The 21,185-nt window shown below is 40.1% G+C and overlaps 1 protein-coding gene across 2 annotated transcripts in view; it reads left to right on the top strand.

Moving 5' to 3' along the window:
• Positions 1-18,923, top strand: part of MINDY4 (MINDY lysine 48 deubiquitinase 4) — an 82,131-nt gene extending 63,208 nt beyond the window's left edge. For both annotated transcript variants that reach the window (XM_063324315.1, XM_063324314.1), the window contains exons 16-18: positions 5,405-5,585; positions 9,868-9,940; positions 15,316-18,923. In XM_063324315.1, the coding sequence (XP_063180385.1) occupies positions 5,405-5,585; positions 9,868-9,940; positions 15,316-15,364 (303 nt within the window). In that variant the 3' untranslated portion in view covers positions 15,365-18,923. The remainder of the gene's footprint in view (positions 1-5,404; positions 5,586-9,867; positions 9,941-15,315) is intronic.
• Positions 18,924-21,185: the final 2,262 nt, after the last annotated feature.

Raw genomic sequence — 21,185 nt, 5'->3', positions numbered from 1 at the left:
TTTGTCATTGCAGTGATGTAACTTACTGAACTGAATTATAAACTCATGGGAATGGCAAAGTGCTGAAGTCTGAGTGAGGGCCTGAATCTTCCTCAACATTTCTTCGCTTGATGGGACATACCAGAAAAACAGCTGAATGGGACAAGAAAGGGACAATAAAGAAAAGATTCTGAGGCTACCTGGCGCCCTGACATCTGTTTGCTTTGCCACAACTGCTGTCTGCTTTTGTGTTGTGGCAGCAAAAGAGAACTTTACTCAAAAGCCAGTGCTTTCCAGGAGCCTTTTCTTTGGTTTGGTAGTCCTGGGACTGAACACACAACTCTTTCTGTTCTTCTTCATTTATGTTGCCCTTTTTCCCCCCCAATTCATCATCATAAGGATTTAATTTTCTACAACAGAAAGGATTCAAAGCTGCAGAGAAATGATCTAGTGCTCCCACATAGCAGTAATGTTTGCTACTACAATTTATAAATATCTGGCTAAAAGTTCTTCCATTTCTGCCTAACCTGGCATAGTCATTACATTATGCATACTCGGAATGTCAGATATTGTGAAAATTAATTTTGTTTTTCTTAATCTGATTGAAATCAAATGCATGTTAATGGCAATAACTTTACCCTCACAGTGTCCCTTAACTATATACAAATATAATAGTAATATGGCTGACCTGGTGTTTGAATAGTGCTGGTGGAATAGGTGAACTGAGTCAGTGGTGTTCTTCATCACCCGGGGGCTATTGCAAGGGTATCTGTTTTCACACCATTGACACTTCAGCCTTAACACTGTTGGAACATTGTTTAATATTAATTCACTAGAGGTCATTGCAGTTGTGGGGAAAAAAACATTGACAGAACAAACAATAGGCTGTGGCCTGTAACTGTGGAAGCTTGGTGTAATTATCCTTTTGTCTATCAGTCCAATTGTATTCAGTACAACTGGTAATTACTTGACAGAACCCAGACCTTTGTGGAATCACATGGGTCTCAGAACTGCAGTATATGATTACTTTGGAAAATAAGCACCTATTCAGGCAAATAAACATAAAGCAAGAAATGACTGAATATAATTTTACTTTAAAAAAAAAAAAAAAAGAATTAAAGTCCAACGAGCAAGGAAGTGAAATTTTATTCAGTGATAACAAAAATCCTGGAGAAAAATGCCATCACAGTAGCCATATCCAGTGATCGCCCTTGTGTTTGATATCATCTTCTCTTCTTTAATCATGGCCACTGCATAGGAGTGATAACCTAATGTTTGTTTCTTTTCAAGGTAAATTGTGTAATGGACTCCAAGAAACACAGAATCTAGCTAATATTTCTTGTTTGTTTCTTTTGGTATACACATGGCAAAAGATAGCCTTGTTCAATGAGCAAATTAAATCTGAATGGTGAAGTACCATACACCCGTTCTGGCAGATATATTGGAATAATTCTCCAGCAATAAATATTCTTCTGTAGATTTAATTTCACCATTGTGTGAATACACGCTCAATTCACATGTGGAAAAAGACCGCCCGTCGTGTTGAAAATGAAGCCTTTGAAGGTGCTTGCTTTTGAAAGGCTGACATTTTCCAAAGATGAAAATTGTGTCTCTGAAATTTATGAGCATTCTTGAGGGATTTGTAAGGGAGAGGATTAGGGTTAGTGCAGTCTCCACAGGAACTGAAAACATGCAGCATGAAAGACACCTAATTCATTCCCCCTCTTGCTTTTTTTTTTGCCTGAATAAGATTAATGTGCATGCTCGAAAACGAATATTTTAATTGTATTACATTATTACTTTTTAATGCATTGCAATACTGCAAAAGCCCTTAACAAAAGTAATGACATTTAATAAATGGATTCTGATTTGCCTTTGGAAGTCAGAGCCAGCATTACACAGGGCAGCATGCAGCAGCTGGAAGGAAGGGCCCCATTCTCTGGCAAGCACTTGTTGGATGACATGCTCTGAGTTTAAAGGGTTTGCTGAGGAGTCAGAACACTGGGTGTCTGTGCTTGTTCTTCCCTGTCCTGCTTCAAGATCCTGTTATATTCCGGGATCACTACCACCAACCAACTTGGTCAGTCAATTGAAGAAGCACTCAGATAAATGACTCCAGTTAAATGAGGGCATACTTTTAGTCTACTCAACAATTGATGCTTGAAGAAGCAGGCAAAGGAATCCTCACAATGAGGATCGTCCTTACTTTGTCAGTAGCATGATTGCATGTTGTATCATGTAGAGAAAAAATCTAGACATGTTTTGGGGAATGCTATGGGAGAGAGAAGTTCCTTGTAGGAAATCTAGACAAAGTTTTGGGGGAGGAAGAAATTTTAGCCTTATGGATAAAAACCATTCCATGCCGCTTGACCTTAAAGCTGAGGAACAAATCCAGGACCTGTTTAATCTACTACTGTAGCAATTACCTGAGGTATCTGGAGAACCAGAAACCCCTAGAAGGTGATGACAGTGAGACAGAGACAAGTAGTTTTGGGGATAAGCACACCTGTAGTGACTAGCCAACATCTGGAATGCAATTTGGTGTTAAAGGCAGCAGCTAATCCTCAACTAGTACAATTGACATAACTGAAATGAAAACTCCCTTTTTATAGGAGATGATAATTTGACCTGCATGTATTTATACTTTCCTTATTGTCTTAAAGTTCATGTCCTTGCCGCCTTCTGCAAGCATTGTAATTGAAAGCTAAACACATTTGGAAAATGTTCCTACAGACCTTACTCGTCTGAACAATTTGTCCAAACTTCAATAGGTCTGTTCGTGTGAGTGAGAGCTGGAGTGGATGTGTGCTTTGAAACAGTTCTGTATCTCTCCAATCTTGTTTTGTCAAATCTCGTTTGATGAAGCTTGGAAGTCACTTTAGCAGACATACGTAGGAAGAACGCATTTTTAGGAGGAGACTGGCTGTTCCTTTTTGGCTTTGATTTATCTGCATACTAAAATATGCATGTTTGTGAAACTGAATCTTTTAATCCGTATCCTTCCAATTTGCCATCTTTTGTTACGTCTGCGTATTTCCGTTCTTGATAACTCCTGTTACGAGTATTTTTGTAAACTTGTAAAAAAAATTATGTACTTTTAAGCCAAGAATTTACATAAAGAGCAAACCTGTTGTATAAAAGGCTGTTTTAAATAGATATTAGCAAAATAATGAGTCAGGGAACAGTGACTTAGTTAGCTATAGACTTGTTATCTAACATCTGAAGAAATTCTCAGTGGGGAAGATAAATGATTTTGTACTCAGGTAACACTTCAGATGTAAATTCTAAATCTCAATAATAACCCCCCCCCCCCACAATCCTTATCACTTAGGATGATCTTTAAACTTCTAATTACAACAGCATATATGTTGGCTTTTGCCTTTTAGCAGTGTATCGGCTGACATTTGTACCTGCGTGCCCAGGGTGAAGAACTGAGGGCTGTGCTGTAGAACCTGTATTCGCAAAGCTGTATCTAGAAAACGTGTATGAGAGTTTTTCTGTTAAAAGTCTTCCAGTTTCCACTAGCACCCACTGCATATGCCGAAGCATGATTTAAATCCCATAGTGATAAAGTATCAATAGGCAGAGATTATTTCTGTACATTATCTCACTAGCCATGTAACTGTGCAAAAACTATTCAAAACTTCCTGAGCTTCTAAACTAGCAAAGTTTCTTCGATCCATGTGTCTGTATTATGGAGACAGAAACTGATGTTGTATTTCTGTGCACATATATTTGCACACTTGGCTGCCATCCCTTATTTTGCAGATTGGTAGCATACCAGCAGTGCAACATCTGTTTAGCAGAGGATACATAAACCTGGGGATAAAATAAAGACGGTTATACCCAGCATCCTGCACAGGAGTGATTCTGTCTACTGTAAGAATATTAAGCAGAGCTGTAGTCAGAAACATTCCACTGAAGGCAAAAAGTTTTATTTTAGTTTTTAGTTTCCCTGGGTGATTTATCAAAGATACAAAAAAGCAACAATTTCAAGGCAGAAAAAAAAAAGTATTATTTTGAACTTATAATACAGCTTTCAATGACAGGAATATAGCGAATAATAAATATCTGTTGTAGCTGAATATTAAAATCCCAGCTGGGAGTAATAAGTCTTCTTCTCTACGTTAAACAATCTAATCACTATTTTTACTCTATTATTTACTACTGAAGGGGCTAAAATCATTAACTGGTACTTCAGCTCTGAAGCAGCAGCATGCAATAGGAAGATGGTATCTGTCTCAGAACACATTAGTGTGAGGTGAAGAAAATACTACAAGATATTCCCTGACCTCAGGGGATGCGGGAAACTTCCATGACTCATTTTATATCAGCATATATTAAGTTTCAAAACCATGGAGACACTCCCCCAGGTATTAAAGCATATATATATCTGCCTTCGAAAGCAAATTCCATGAGAAGTAACAGATATGAGCCTAAATGTACATAAAACTAGCCTCAATCCTTTGCCAGGCTTGAACCATAAAGACTATGGGGTGAAGCAGCAGAAAACATTGGTTAAGGGAAACATAGATCAAAGCAGTTACTTAAAAATCCAAAGAATTTTTGTAGTAGCCCGCATTTTAAATAGCTGGTAGATTTAAGAGTAATACTTAAAATCAGTAATGAGTATGAAAATCATTTATGTGCAATTTTGTACGGAATATTTAGGATATTTATAAGTATACTTTCAAACTTTCAAAAGGCAGGCAAAAGCTTAGAAAAGGCATCTACTACAGAAATTGTTGATTTTTTTTTCATAGAATCATAGAATCATTTAGGTTGGAAAAGACCTTTAAGATATCAAGTCCAAGTGTTTCAGCTGAGAATATTTCATTTGTAAGAATAATGAATCAAAACAAGTGCTTCTGTTACTGCTTTCTTCTAGTAGCTGAAAATATTTTGCATGAAGGGAGTGTGAAGCTAGAAGAATATGCTAAAATGAAGGGAATGTGTCGCATTCTTAATCCAAGAAAAGATGTTGGTCTCAGTTTATTTGCCTGCACAGGGGTGTCTCGTCATCTGAGATCCTATGAAGTCTGTTGCCTGGCTTCTGGGTACTGTTGCATAAGAGCACGGTCTCCTATTGATCTCCTGTAGTATTCCTGACCTAAACGCCCTGTGGTTTTATAGCTATTGCAGAGGATAGGCTTTCATTTCGTTCTGATCATCTGGGATATGATCTTTTTGCTGTGAGGTTACTACAGCTGGATTTCATTACCTGTCCATAACTCAAGGCCAGATACTTGGTTTTTATGTTCAATGATTTACCAGAGCTATCTTGGTCTGCTTCATCAGCAGTATACAATGAGCCTTCATTAGTGTTTGCAGACTACAATAAATAAGTGATCTTATACATCTTATGTGTTCTACAACGAATTCTTTCTCCCCTGTGATGTTCTAATCTTTTGTATCTTTCTTTCAGGTTGGCTGTTACTTGAAGACCCCTAAATACCCAATTTGGTTGGTATGCAGTGAAAGCCACTTCAGTGTGCTATTTTGTTTGGAAAAGGATTTACTGGGTGACTGGAAAACAGAGCGGAGATTTGATCTATATTATTATGATGGCTTGGCCAACCAGGAAGAAGAAATACGGTTAACAGTTGGTAGGTACAATTCAGTAACTCTGCGTTTCATCTCTGGTGGTGGCAACAGCATCACATCAGAAAAAAGAATCCAATAGTACAAACAATGACAGTCTCGGGCATTAAAGATTATTTGTGTGCCTGCGCCCTAATTTCCATAATTAATTTTGGTAATTAACTGGGAAATTAGATTTCACAAGGAAATTTTGAGGATAAGCTTTTGAAAGGGTTAAAAGTGAGCGTGTGCTACTTTATACAGACTGGTAAATCTTTCAGTGACGCTGATTTCCAAGGAACAGATTGTGATCTGGTCTGTTCATGCTCCCGGGACCATAAACCGTATTTAACTACTCTCATTCTCCTTCACAGCTTCGCACAGTGTTTCTACAGGCAGAAAGTGTAATTCTCCTGTTCCCCAACCCTACATGCCTGTAGTAAAATGAGCAGAGAGGGTGAGGAAGTGTGAAATCCTTGCCTCCCAAACCAGCTACTTCAGAAGATGGCAGGAATCTGCTAACAAAGTCTAGTCTCTTACCTACTTGTAAGCATACCTGGAAACACAAGCATGCAAAAGATCTGACTTGTTCACTCCTTCTTTCAGGAAACCATGCCAAATTATGCAGCTGCTTTTACAGAAATTATGTATTTCTCCAACTGTAAGGCATTTGTAAGAGAAGTTTCTGATGCTTAGAAAGCTCCTACTTATTGCCATAAGATATTCTTGACCACTGAATACCTATTTGCTAATAATATCCTACTTATGTTTTCTTTCCTTCAATATATTTATACAATCTTATCAAATTCCTTCTGAATCTTAAGGAGCCACTTTGTTGTAGTCTCCTCTTTAAAAATAAGGTGTCTGTATTCCTTGTTTGCACCTACATTCTGGTTCTTGGACAGGATTAGTTATACACGGGTGTTTTATGTTCTAATTGAGGCTATGGGGCAAAGCTGTTTGTGTTGTGGGAGTGCTCGGGGCTTTAGCATCTCCCAAGATTTGGTAGTGAATTCAGTTGTCTTTCTGCCAGTTATTTATCCTCTTATTTTAATTAAAATCCCTGTCATTCTATTGTAGTGATCATATTATATGTTATCTCAAAAAAACGCGGAATGTTTACAGGACTATAGTTACCCGCTGGTTCCCACATGGTCTGTCGGAGATAAAAGATTATTTGTAAGTGACACAGATGATATAGTTCAGCATAGGACTAGAGAGATTGAGACGCTTTTTTTCTATGTGTTGGACCATGTAACACACAGTTCAAAACAGATGTCCTTATCTGTCTTTTTATCATAAATAAATCAGGAAAAGTTCCAAAATCCAGAGCTACCAAGCACTCTGAAATCCCTGGATGAGAAAGTGCTCAGTTTGTGTACATTTTTCTCTTTACTGTTCAACCTGTCACGGCATATCTGTATATTTCTCCTTAAACACTAAACTTGCATTGAGAGGTAGATATCTTTTTGCTCTGGCTGTAGCGTCTTCCAGGGTTGTGTTATCTGTGAAATTCTGCAAAAGGCTGTAAAATGCAAATAATTTCATCATTCCAGGGAAACGCTTTCCTAGTTTGAACTAGTACCTTAGTTCAAAGGGTAAACCTTTGTTAGGTCTGGAGAAAAGCTGGAATTACTTTACAACAATACTGCTCCTCCTTTCTAGTATATACAGTTAATGCCTGCCTGTGTTGACATCTACAATATGTCATCTCCAAGTGAAGATATAGGGAATTTTTGTACAATTTCTTTTAATAAATCATTCTTCTGTCTCCTTGGTACATACCTTCAACTCAGTATCCTTTTAAAGGTGTTTTCAAAAAGCAGCTGAATAATTGCTGAGAAGACTATAACTGAATTTCTCAGAAGATTCTTCCAGAGCCATAGACACCATCCTCAGCCCGTTTGCAGATCCCACAGAAGATAGCACAAACAGTGAAATCAGCAGAAGTTCAGACACTGGAGACACCTTCTAGGGAACGGTTTTTTCCCCGTGGTTAAGATGAGATTATTCCAATGCACAAAAGTCTTCTGAAAAGGTGATTAATAAAACATCACTTCCTAAGGTTGCCCTTTAAAATATGAGCAGTAGCAGTATTTCTTCTTTCAGTAATTGTTTGTTCAGATTCCACTGTTCTGAACCTGTGCTCATCAAATCTCCTGAATAGCAGGTTTTCCTATATCTGTGCCGGCGCTCGGTTTCTCACTACCCTTAGCTTATATTCTAAGTGAAGATATAAGAGATCATAGAATCATAGAATAGTTTGGGTTGGAAGGGACCTTTAAAGTCATCTAGTCCAATCCCCTTGCCATGAGGAGGGACATCTTCAACTCGATCAGGTTGCTCAGAGCCCTCCAACCTGACCTTGAATGTTGCCAAGGATGGGGCATCCACCACCTCTGTGGGCAACCTGGGCCAGTCTTTCACCACCCTCATTGTAAAAAGTTTCTTCCTTCTATCTAGTCTAAATCTTCCCTCTTTTAGTTTAAAACCATTACCCCTTGTCCTATCACAACAGGCCCTGCTAAAAAGTTTGTCCCCATCTTTCTTATAAACCTCCTTTAGGTACTGGAAGGCCACAATAAGGTCTCCCTGGAGCCTTCTCTTCTCCAGGCTGAACAACCCCAACTCTCTCAGTCTTTCCTCAAAGGAGAGGTGTTCCATCCCTCTGGTCATTTTTGTGGCCCTCAATGGAAGAGTGTAACATCAATGTGCCTTGCTCCAAGTGAGTTATACGAAACACTTTGACACAGTTTGTTAGTTTATTATTGTCGTTAAAAGTTCCTAGAGGGGTCCAAATACCCTTCTAGGGTAAAAGAGGCCCTTTGAAACTTAAAAGATTCCTGTGTACCTCAGTTCTTGAGGATCTAGGAGAAACCTGCCTATACTCTATGTACTTTCAAATATTGTCTGTTTCCTACTACTCCACCCCTTAGAGTCATTCAGAGTTTTCTGCATGCATTTATACCAACAAGACCAAGGCAAGGGAGAGCCAGGTCCTCTCTATGACGCGAGGAAGCCAGATATATCTGAGACTGGCATCTGGGAATGTTAAGAGCAATTGCCTCCCATCCTGTCTACATCAGTCTCAGTGAAGCAGACCCATATTCTACACCCTGTCGTGGCATCATTTGTTTCTTTCAACCTGCCCATTGGCTGGATGACGGACAGAAAAAGAAAAAAAAGAAAAAAAACCTAGTCTGCTGCAGTTTAAAATGTTATACTCCAAAACAGGAAACAGCTGAGCAGACTGACATCCAAGCTGGTCTCAGGATGTTTTCTCTCTGGGAAGTTCAGCGACTACTTTCACTGTTGACAGATCCAGTGTCTGAGACACTGACCTCTCTGTTTTCCCCGGAACAGTGCAATTGCCTCTCCGTCCCAAAGGAATGCTCACAGCCTGTGGTAACTCTCTTATCCAACACAACTCTGTCTTCTCTCGTCTGTGCTTTCTCGACAGTCGAGGGACAATCTTCTTTTCCAGGGTGAAAGAATCTTAACCCAGTTTGGACTGGACCTGGGATTTCCTATTCAAGGGTAGGACTCCCCCTGTCCTTAGTATCTGAGTAATGAAAATTGCTTTCTTAGTAATTATCATCATTTGTACAATTAACAATTGCAATTACATTAACAAGTACAATTACAATTAACATCAATTGTAAAATAAAAAACCTCATGACAGCCCTCCAGCATATTCTTTCACTTTCTAATCCATGTTTTCCTTGAAACCATTTCTATATTAGTAAACTAACTGGGGTCGGGGCATGAATCTGAACACTGTCCCATGGTCACCCTTACTGTTAAGCAGTCAGCACAATTCTGAGCAAGTTTCTGGCCCAGAACAACTCATACTGGGCACATTCTGGGGACCGTTCCCAACAGCAAGTTTGTATTCATTTCCCCCCTTACAGCCTTTAGCCTGCCATCACATCAACAGGCAGTAGACCTTGAACTAAACGGGTTCAAGAGAGGACGAAGCCATGAGTGCCACACTGTCCACGCTAAGGTCAGCTGTAAAGCCCGTGCCATTTGCAGAGCCATAGTTGTGGTAGCCGCTGGGAGCATTCCTGGCCCTGTCTGTGGTTACTGTTCAGATGGTGTGAACAAAGGCATGAGATTGTATTCAAGTGCCAGAAGTGCTCACCTTGCAGGGTGTTTCAATCCAAAGCGGATACGTGCCTATTGGGAGCTGGGAGACTTACAGTGGGAGTGGCAGTCCGTCACTTCCATGGGTGGGGTTCCTAGAAGTTACTGCGATATTCTATGTGAATAGAATAGCCATTAATAACATTTGATATGTCTCTGCAGACACAACTCAAATGTGCGCTGAAGATAAAGAAAATGATCTTACTCCTCCACTTGAGCATTGTATTAGGACAAAGTAAGTGAAAACTACATTTTTTACTACAGATATTTTCAGTTATTGATATAAATAATATATATAAGGCTGGAGTGTGATAAAAAATATTACAGCCAGTAATCTTGCAAAATTACTGCTCGAAAATCATAAAGGATCTCTGTAGACCACGCTGTGATAATATGTATTCCACATTTTATTGTGTGCTCTTGTAGTTAATATCAAACGGGCTAAGGTGCTCAATTCATTCTTAGAGGAACCTTCATTACACCACCAAGAACTGACAGAACCAAATTCAGTTTGAGAGCGCAACTCGATTTCAATAGATCTAAAATTGGTATTCCTCAAAGTGATTGGTTCCTATTGCAGAGGTATAATGAGAAAAGGAGAAAATTTCTTCCATCTTCATCAGTCTTTTCTGAAAAATATGATTGCACTGGGGGACTTGATGCATTTTTAATGCATGAAGCTCCATGGTCTTAGTTTTCGCAAACTTTCCTTGTGTCCATGGGCAGCACAGAATTTCTCAAGGTCACAAAAAACTGTGTTCTGTGAAGTCAGTCTTGACAGTTCTTAGGTCATATTCTCTTCTTAAATACAAGGCCTGTTCCTGTCATGTTAGGATTTTCATGGCCATTTTGAGGCCTATGTGTTATTAAATGGTGGACTTTTAAGGAATTTATCCAAGTCATACTGAGGTTAATGAGAACATTTTCAGTTTAGTGAGAAAGAAGCAAAAAGGGGAAAATTAACTGGGTAAAAAAGTCAGCTTTATATCAACAGCACGAGTAGGACTTTGAAAGCTGCTATCTCAATATCTTTGGAGCAAGAAGTAAAAGCCTCATTGTCAAAGACCGTCACATTTGTTAAATCAACAAGCCAAACAGCTTCAGATTTCTCTTGTAATTGCCCTCCTTTCCTTGCCACAATTCTTCCTGTAAAAAACACCTGCAAAAAATAAGGACAGTGGCTGCCAAACAGTGTGTTCATGCGGGGCTGCCGTTATAAAGTTACAGAAAAGCAGAAGAGACATCCTGTAACATGACAGCAGTGACATTGGTCCAGGCTCCCTGCACGTACAGATTCCTCTGTTCCAGTGACACATAAGCATAAGTACAAACTAAGATAGGTAATATATAGCCTCAGAAACCCACACAGTGGGGTGAATAATGCATGCAACTACTTAAAGTTGCTCTTAGAACATATTCCATTCCTGGCATTGCATCAAAGTTGTACAGTTTTGGTAGTGTTGATGTTTGTTTATTTTAAATTCCGTGCTTTAATTCCCTGGAGAATTAAATTACCAGCAAATTCCAGTGTCAATTTATTTTGTTTATACCATTCTCAGGACGTGTCTGATTTACCCTGGTCAGTCTGGCTCCTTGTTTTCACTATTCTCCGTTTGCTTTGAGCGTATTTATTTAAGCATGGCCTTGCTACTAAAGGTTTTTCATGTTATATTTTTCCTCTTTGTTTTAACAACTTTTTCTTCCAAATATGAAAAAGTATATAAGGAAAAGTAAAAACAAACTAAGCTAACCAAAATTTTAACAAACTGGGAGATACGAAACAAATGTTTTCTGTCATACAACCATGGAAGGCACTCCTAAACTAATTTTTGGTAAAGCCACAAAGAGCTGATACTTCTTTTCACCAAGCATTCATAATGAAGCTCCGTATCAAACCTTTCTCATCAAAAAATGCAGGATAATTTCTCAGACACTGTGGAGAATTTCAGTCTGAACAATCAGAACTGGGAAGATTAATTGTTGTTTCCAAATGTTGATTGGGGTTTTTCCTTTCGTTCGCATGACTCAGTTCTGGTTTAATCCATGAAAAGCCTTACCCGTTGTTTGCCTTACCCATTGTTTACCCCGATACCTGGACGCCATCATCCTGTGGTGCATTGAGTTACATGCCTAACATCTGCCTGCTGTTTGTTCTCTTATCCTCTCCCAAAGGGAAAATTGCATATGTAATAGACTGCTTCTGTATTTATTTTCTTTTTCATTATTATTGATATTATGAGGGGAGAAGAGCTGTTTTTGTTTCTGCAGGAGGGGGAGGCTCATGTTTTCAGCCCCTATTCTATTAAATGTCAGAAGAGTGAGATTTGATTTTAAAGCAGGTCACACTTCAGATGGCTTGAACGACTGGTCACCATCAAGTATCAGCGTAACCTGCAGGCTCCCAACCAAAGTGTCAGTACAAGTACATGTGCTTTTATTGTGGCTTTCAGCCCTAGACATCTGTAGAAGCAGTCAGATTCTGACCAAGAGATGTCTGGAATGTGCATCCCTGGGTTGTTTGGGAGATGCCGTGCAGACGTCTTATCCCATTCTTCCCTGAAGAATACTCTTATATCACAGTCACGATCCTCGGCATCTCTCTGCACTGGCGGAAATAACATCTGTTAGCTCTCCCTGAGGGGAATAAAACTTTGATCTGATATTATAATCTGAATTCAGCAGTATATTGTGTTAACCCTCCAGCATCAGCTTTCCTCTGTGGTAGTGAGGCTGTGGGATACATTGGTTACCCTGTTTGGCTTTGAAGTGAGACATCCAGGGTAAATTCAGTAGTTAAGAGGAGAGCATGGGCATTTCATCCCAAATTATTGGTGTGCTCTAAAACAATACCAAATGATTAGTACAGGAGATACTCTCTGAATGTTATTCCAGGCGGAGCGTTGTTCTGGGCCTGAACCAGTTCCTCTTGAGTTCCCGTTAACGCCATGACCCTTGGGTGAGGTTATAGTTGAACCAGATGGGTCAAATTTAGTTTTCATGTTGCTAATCTGATAAATTATAATTGAATCAGCAGCTAGAATCTGGATCACATCTGAATTACATTGTGGCAGGATAGTTTGGGGAAATGGTCATGCTGCATTGTCCGGACAGTTTCGTTTCTGTCTATGAAGACAAGACTTGTTCAGCACCTGTGAGTGATGTTCCTCACTGTTTGACACCTATTCTTGTGCACATTCAATAGGTGAGAAAAGTTTTGAATCCGTCTCCATAGGAACAAACAGACGAAGATTATTTCGGTCTACAAACAGCTCAGCAAACATGGTTTGAAAATAAACACAGGAGACAGGGCTTGTTATCAAAGTTACCTCGAGTCTTGCTTCAAAGTATCATTTTTTGTTTAAGCTCTTTATTGAAAGCCCTTTGTGAAAAAGGCCAGTTCCTCACTGCATAGCACTTAGCAACATCTTAAGCTGTAACAGCAAAAAAGCTATCGGCACATGGTAGTATTTTCAGAGTTGAGTGTAGCTCAGAGCAGATTTCATTCAGTGTCTTTTGGCCTCTGTGGGGTCTCTGTGGATCCCTCTCGAAGCTTTAATCACCCCGGTCGTGCCTTGGCAAGACTACACAAAGCTAAGGGATGATCTGATGGCATCACTTGAAAAATCCAACGGGGACAGAAGGTGGCGATTGTCCCTCCCACTTTCATTTGGTTGTTTTGGGGGTGATATTCTGAACCTCTGGCAGGGACAGCTGTCACCACAGGTGAGTGCCGGACTCAGTCAAATATCCCCATCTAGAACATATTCTGCTTTTAGCTTAAGATGTGAGGCTGTTGTGTATTCCTACTAAGTCTATGTGTACATAATGTGTATATACTTTTGTGTATTCCTACTAAGCTCTGGAATGAGGACGGTCTTTCTGCAATTTTTTTAATTTTTATTTTCTCAGCAAAATAAAAAAAGAAGGAAAAATTTCACAACAGCCCTCAGATAGTCACTTCCTTTGTGCTGAATGCTGCATGAATTCAGATTTTGGTTTTGTTTTACACTTAATTGACTTGCTCAGCAAAAGGACTGAGCTGCCGTACCTTTGCTGACACATTCTTTCCTTGGTGACAGAAAGAATGTGGCAGTCGGGCAACTAATTGCTGTCTCCTCCCCCTCACCAATGTCTTACTACAGTGCACATGCATTCTGAGACTGATTTTGAAAACAGATATAAATAGTTTACACTGGAAATGAAATAGCTTAGTTCTCAGAAGATGTGGGCCATGAACTTGCAAACGTGAGGAATGCCACCGACAAGGATGCAATTCAGGCAGCGAATGACTCTGACTGTACAGTAAGTTGACTCACTTCGGCCCACTGAGGTCACTGGAGAGCATCATCCTGATTTCACCACGTCATAGAGTCATAGAATCATAGGGTTGGAAGGGACCTCTGGAGATCATCTAGTCCAACCCCCTGCCAGAGCAGGGTCACCCAGAGCAGGTGGTACAGGAACGTGTCCAGGCGGGTTTGGAATGTCTCCAGAGATGGAGACTCCACCACCTCTCTGGGCAGTCTGTTCCAGGGCTCTGCCACCCTCACAGTAAAGAAGTTCCTTCTCATGTTTAGGTGGAACTTCCTATGCTCAAGTTTGTGCCCCTTACCTCTTGTCCTGTCCCCGGGCACCACTGAAAAGAGCCTGGCCCCATCCTCCTGACACCCACCCTTTAAGTATTTAGAAGTGTTGATAAGGTCCCCCCTCAGTCGTCTTTTTTCCAGACTGAAAAGACCCAAATCCCTCAGCCTTTCTTCATAAGAGAGGTGTTCCAGTCCCCTCATCATCTTGGTAGCCCTTTGCTGCACCCTCTCCAGGTCTTGGTCCAGATCTTTGTCATCTGCCTTGATTCGAAGACACATTTGGTGGCAAATGCAGGATCGATACCTTCTTTGCATTCAGTGTTGGTCACATTCCTGGAGTGGGCAGCTGAGCAGTAGCAGCCAGTACACAGCCAGGAATTAAAAACATGAATTAAAAACGTGGAAGGGTTTTGTGCACATGTGTGTGGACTCACTTGGGAACATTGTTCTCAGTATACATCTTTAGTGTTATGCTGAAGAAAGAACGAGGGCAGAGAAAAAACAGAACCTCAGCACAGGAGGAGCAAAACATTGCCGTTAAAGCGAGCCATTGAATATTTCGAAGGAACAAAGCTCAGGAGCAAAGATAAATGCTAAATGAAATGATTCAGTCTCAGAGTCACAGAGTTCCTATTCAAAGGCCTGCCTGTTTAGGAGTGTGCAAATTGCCTAGTAAGAGCTGCGACTGAGCATTCTGGTTATATAGGGTTAATTCCCTATTTTGGGGATTCCCTGCAGTCTTTACAACACAAAGGTGCTTGTTCTGAGTCAGCTGCTTCTGAGGACTCTCTGTTGCCTCGAAGGGACTGGAGGAAGGGTAAGGACACTGACCTCCAAATTGGGCACCTAAAATCAGGGGGCGCAAGTACCTCAGTTCCGTTCCTTTCCCTTTGAGAAGATGTGAGTCCCCCAAATGAGTCCATACTAGTCTCTCTAAGGTTCTTTGGGTGGTTGAGGGGTGTTGGGTTATCTTTCCAATGACCTGGTTAACTGATGGATGTAAAATGGTCACTTTCATTTCTAGGTGGCAAGGAGCTGTCATTGACTGGAATGGCACAGAACCAATCTTGTGACTGACCTGACCTGCACTTTATTTGTAAAGACAAAAAGGAAATGACTGAATTAGCACATTCTTATTCCCACCAATACAGGAAATAGGACAAGAGTTGTGCAGTTTACGATGAGGAAGAATGACATGGTTTGCAGGCTGGAAGAGTTTCACCTCAATCACCTTGTGCTTCAGATATTTTGCTTATAATATAAACAACACTTACGTAAATTCCTTGTAACTGCCTTTAACATACAGCTTCTGAGAGCAGACTGAGTTTCCACCACCAACTCAAGGTTACAGATGAAGCAGTGAAGTCGTCAACGTCCCCTTGAGGTCTTTTTCTGGACCCACTCTGTATCCTGCAATTGTTTCAAAGCATCTGATGAAAGATGCTGAACCCAGATTTCTGACACTGTACATGCCTTCTCTGTACTGCCTAGTTCTTCCCCTACAAAACTCCAGTGCAAGTATAAAATATCATCCAAGAAACAAATATTCACTTCTTTACCCGATATTAGTAAGTCTCGTTTTGCGCTAAACAGATTGGTAACCATATGGGCTTTTCAGATAAAGCCTGACCTATACAAAGTTCTTGTAGTGTCATAACATTTGCAGTCCTTGCAGTCCTTATGGTTTTGTGTTACCAGAATAAAAATAGTACTAGTACGTTCCTTATACTGGGTGCCACTGGTGCCTCACACTGGGTGCCTCACACTGATGTAGCTCATTTTTCTTTCTGGATGAGAGAAATCTGTTTCAGTATCTTTACATTTATACCATTGTAACTACTTATACACTATGTTTATGTACACCAGAGTAATAGATAAGACCTGTGGTTGGCTTCTTCAAGAAAACAGAAGAGCTGTTAGGTTTGAAATTTAAATGGTGCCTATCTGTGATAGATACCGCTTTTCATGATTAAATAAAGTCCATGTACTGGAATGATGTATTGTGGAGATGTATCACGAGGTATCAAAGCAGCAGTTTGTGCTCTGAAATGAATTCTTTAAGTGATATATTTTGACAACAATTTACCAAAATTGGAACAAGTTACTGAACTGAAGGTTGGAAAAAATGCCTTGGAAAAAAGGCAGATAAATGGTATTTCAAGAATTATTCCTCTCTCTTGAGAGTGAGTATTTCATGAGACTTTATTTAATAAAGAACTTTTACTTTCTGGTATTTATCACCTTCTTCCTAGTCAGTATGCAAACTCCGCTGAGTCCTGATAAACTAGCTGCTATTTCCAAAGTCAGTTTCCAACAAAAATTCAATGTCCTGCTGTGTTTAGCGTGGAGATACCAATCTGACTGTGCAAACACAAATCTCGGGGAATTAGCACTTGAGCTAGATTTGGAAACCAACCTGAATATAAGCCACAATGGAGTACCAGGAAGGTTTAGATAGTCTTTGAATGAACATCTGTCTCCCTCTTTGCTTCCCATTCACATCAAACTATATGCACTAAAGCATCTCAGAGTTTCAGTCATTTTAATTTTATTTAATTCAGTGTAATGTAATTTGTTTGGTTAAGATCAGATAGATAGGCAAATTTCTTTAAACTTTGTGAGATTAAGATCTCCCATTCAGCCTTGGAGGCATCAGATTTGAGCTCTGCTACAGGGATGTTACGTGGCCTTTGGCAAACTCTTTCGTCTTTGTGTGAAAAGGAATATGTTTGTACTGTACAGCTATAGGTGGACTCAGTATACTGCCTTTTAAGATACACTCGTCATCCACGCTTCAAACACTGCAGTTTCCCAGGAGGAGCTCAGTGTGAGCTTTGGTGCTTCTGGCAGTGGGAGATCCCAAGCATCCAAAGGTCCCCCCAGATCCAAAGCCTTTGTTCCTCTTGAAATTTCTACGAACTGTAGTCCACGCTTTGTTTTGTGAAGCAAATACAGTTTGATTTTCCCACCTACCTCACAGGGCATCTATAATGTAAAATAAGACTTTTTGCAGAAGGCATTTGGACAGAAAATAGTGTGGATATGAGAAATGGAGGAAGGTTTTTGGAACCAGGTTTAACAAAAAATTCCTTTCTGGATTTTTCAGTCTAGTAAACCTACACCATTTACTTTAAAGCACTGCTTTAAAGTATGTCAGTTTGGAGATAACCTTCCACCCCCTGATAAAAGAGCAGCAAAGATAAGTGTTCATCTGGGGAAGGAGGGAGCTGCCTTGTGACAGGCCAGATTTCGTCTGACTAAAATACAGATATCTACGGCGCAGACGTGTTCAGAGGAGCTGTTTTCTGTTGAGGAGGGTAATATCAGGGTGTGATGTATATTTGCTTTAGGATGAGAAGAACTGTGCCCCAGACTGTGGGTTGAGAAGATGAGTATAAAGGGAGCCCAAGAGGATTGTCCCAAATGGATTTCACCCATGAAGATATTAGAATTTTTTCAGGATATAAGAAAGAGTATAGATTATTGAATAGGTCTTGGAAATAGATTGTGTTTTATGGTTTATCTTGGAGGGTAAATGAAGATGAGGAGAGACTGAACTCTGACCCTCTTTCTAAAACAGGCTGCAAAGAACTTTGAGACTCCTTCATCACTGGTTATGGAGAGTACTTTTGTTGAAACTTAATTTCTATGACAACAGAACCTCAGTGAGACAGAACTTTTTTACCCATTATCTGTGATGTGCCCACGTGTATTTGTTCTGCAAAGTCCACTGTCCACCTGCTATCTATTTAAGGTGAACTGACTGCAGATTCATCTGTGCCCTCACTTGCAAAGGCAGAAATAAAGTACTTGGACCAGTTCACCAAACCACCACCTGTGTAGGGTATTCCACCAAGCTGGAGCATTGAGAATCTCAGCATTGCTCAGGTCCTTCCACCACCCTTGCTCCTGGAGCCTGAAAGCAGTATTTTCCTTCACCAGGGTTCAGTGGAAGTGCCCTTACTAGGCAAGAGAGATGTCTCTTGAGGTTTGGTAGGGCATCCTTCCATAAGGAGGAGACATACAACCAGAACATCCATTTAGATCTAATTCTGCTGCAGAAAAATGCCAGAGCGTTACCTCGGCCACTGTCTGCATCAACAAGAAGACTTGCCTATTTTTGTTCAGTATAAAGTACTAGAAGTGATTTCCCTTAAGACGTAACGGGGCTTTTTGAGTCAATCAGACAAGGCAATGCAAAGTGTTATACGGCAATGCAAAAACCTTCGCACAGGACTGTGCAGAATCATATCCTCTTCCAGCAGCATGCATCTATTTTTTTAAATTATGTTTTCCTCTTCATTGTTTCTTCTTTTCTTTTTCATTGCCCAATGAATGCGACTTCCTGAAATGAACAAAGCAGCAAACATTTGATAATTGAGCATTAAAATACACCGGTGGCATTTAGCACTTGGTCTGCATGTGTGTCTTAAAATCATTCTCTTTTCTTACATGATATAAAAAATAAACCCTGTGCTGAAAATCTACCCCTTAGCTAACAGCAGAGATGGCATGTTGTGTATGTAGATCTAAGCAGAAGTACTATTTTGGTAAGGTGTCATATATGTCACCTTTGTACAAAATGTATATTTAACTTTGTCTTGTACAGAATGTCCCATGCAAATAAAACATTTAAACCTATGGTAATAGTAGCAGCTCAGATTTCCTCCTCTTTTTTTTTTTTTTTTTTTAATAATTCATTTACTAGTGTAAATTAATCTGGGAGATTATATTATAAATGTTTCATGGACCTCATCAGGTAAGGGGAAGAATAACGAAAAGTTAAGCCTCCTCTTCTGCGAGCAGAACCGCGGTGCGGTGGCAGTGGGATGAAGTAGCCCACACTGACCTCGGTGGTGTTACCCCGAGGCAGCTACAGGTGCTTCAGCCAAGCAGTCTGAAGCTAGTTTAAAGGGTGAGGTCCTCTCTGACTCCATGTACACGCGTCCGCCATGTCCTGCTTGAAGCCTACCCAAGCCGTATTGAAAACTGCAAAGATCTCATTCCTTGTCGTTGTTTAGTCTGATGTGAATCGCATCGTCCTGACGGAAATCAGGGGAGAAGCACTCACGTTGCAGAGTTTTACTGGGAGTGTGGGCAGGATGGGTACGTGCACACACCAAGTAGGTTTCTTATCCATCTGCAGGTCTACTCTACAGCGGAAAAAACTGTTTTATTATTATAGCAGCAACCACTTGGGAAAAATTCATCATTGCAGGTAAAATTCTATGATTCTAAATTCAGACTTAATTTAATGAAGCTCCTGGTGTTTGTTTTCCTACATATCTTCCCTTATTATACTAGTCAAATTTGGGAAGACTTTGAGATATGCTGATTTACTATCATGAACGTGTCTCTGCTGTCACTCTGTGTTTTGTTCCCAAGCAGAGCAAAATTGTCAACTTGAGACCGTTGTTTTCAAGCCTTCGCTTTTCAGAGGCAGATGTCTGTCTGGTTCTGTTCCCAATATATCTAATGGGCTAATGTGAAATGGCAGGAAATGGTCACTTTAAAAATCCGAGGAAAGCTGAAGAGCTTGGAAAAATGACACAGCCGTAAGCCAAGCTTTTCAGAAGTGCTAAGTGGTTTAGGAGGAGGTCTAAAGATTCAATTGTTGAAGTACTTGAAGAAGGCACGATTGTCGGATGGTGGTTCGGAGCTCCATTACACCACAAGGACCTCAAATCACTCTTTGTTTCTGAAAATGTTGGTACCAGTATTTTGAAGAAGTAAAATAGTCAGTTCTTCAGAGTGCCTATGTGATTTGGGGTGTGATTACAAAACCGTAATGTTGTACAAAATATAGATTTACATTATTTTGGAAACTGTGTTTCATTTTCCTGTCCCAGAGTAAGTTTACTGTGGAGGAAACTGCCCTGAATTATTTCACATTGACCACTCCTGGTGTATGGACAGTTATGGTGGAGTAGGTGACAAAAAGTTAAACCCACAACAAAGTTTGTCTTGTAATAATTTATCTCTTCAGTTCATGTTTGTAGATACATAAAACTTAGGAATCAAGCACCAAAGCCTTATGACTGATGTACATTGTTTTCTTTCACTGTTCATCCATAAGATCATGCAGGAAACGGGGAGGTTTCTTCATGGAGAGAAAATGATTGTTCCTGCATGTCCGTATGATCCAGGGCCCAGTCTGCTGCGTAACCTAAGGAAAACTCATCCCATTAAGAACACTTTGTATATACTAGCACTCTTCATTTATTTGTTTTCATTGGCTAAAGATAATAAATTCAACATTTGCTCTGAAATGAGGAAGCGGTTTCTCCTTAGGAGCTTTGTTTATAAAACTAGAGAAGGAAAAAGGGCATTTTCAATCAGATATTTTTATTTGTCATTTCAACCAGGGTGGAGAGGGATTGTTGTTAGAGTGGAAAGCAACCTATTTTTTGTGCCGTCCCTCATTAACAATAGTTGTTGACTATATCAACATGGAGGCAAGCACCGATTTTTAAAAAGAAAAACCCTCTCAAGTATGCAAAGTGACCTTTTTCTAAGATAAATATTTATCAGTAGTCCGAGATTTCAGGTTTCTTCTGCGGTGGGTTTTTTTTATTTTCCTTTTTTTCTTGAAGGAATTATGCTAAACCGCAACAGTTGACACTTCATGGAAGTTCTGCTAAAGGTACAACCGCTTACTATTCAGAAGAATGGAGACATTGAGATTTTTGTCAGAGCCTTGAACTGGAGCACTATTTCTTTGACCTCTAGCTCTTGGCACCTAGGTGAGGGTCAGCTAGTGTGTGGTTTCCATGGCACCGTACACATTACTTGTTGTTCACAGCATGCTTTACCTCGCATGTCCTTGCTCTGCACAGGTTAAAATGTCTTATAGCAACTCACAGATCTGGGTGCCTCCTTTTTAAAGGCACATTT

Source organism: Chroicocephalus ridibundus, chromosome 2 (genome assembly GCF_963924245.1).
Source record: "Chroicocephalus ridibundus chromosome 2, bChrRid1.1, whole genome shotgun sequence".
In the NCBI taxonomy this organism is placed as follows: domain Eukaryota; kingdom Metazoa; phylum Chordata; class Aves; order Charadriiformes; family Laridae; genus Chroicocephalus; species Chroicocephalus ridibundus.
This window is presented reverse-complemented; position numbering and strand designations above follow the sequence as displayed.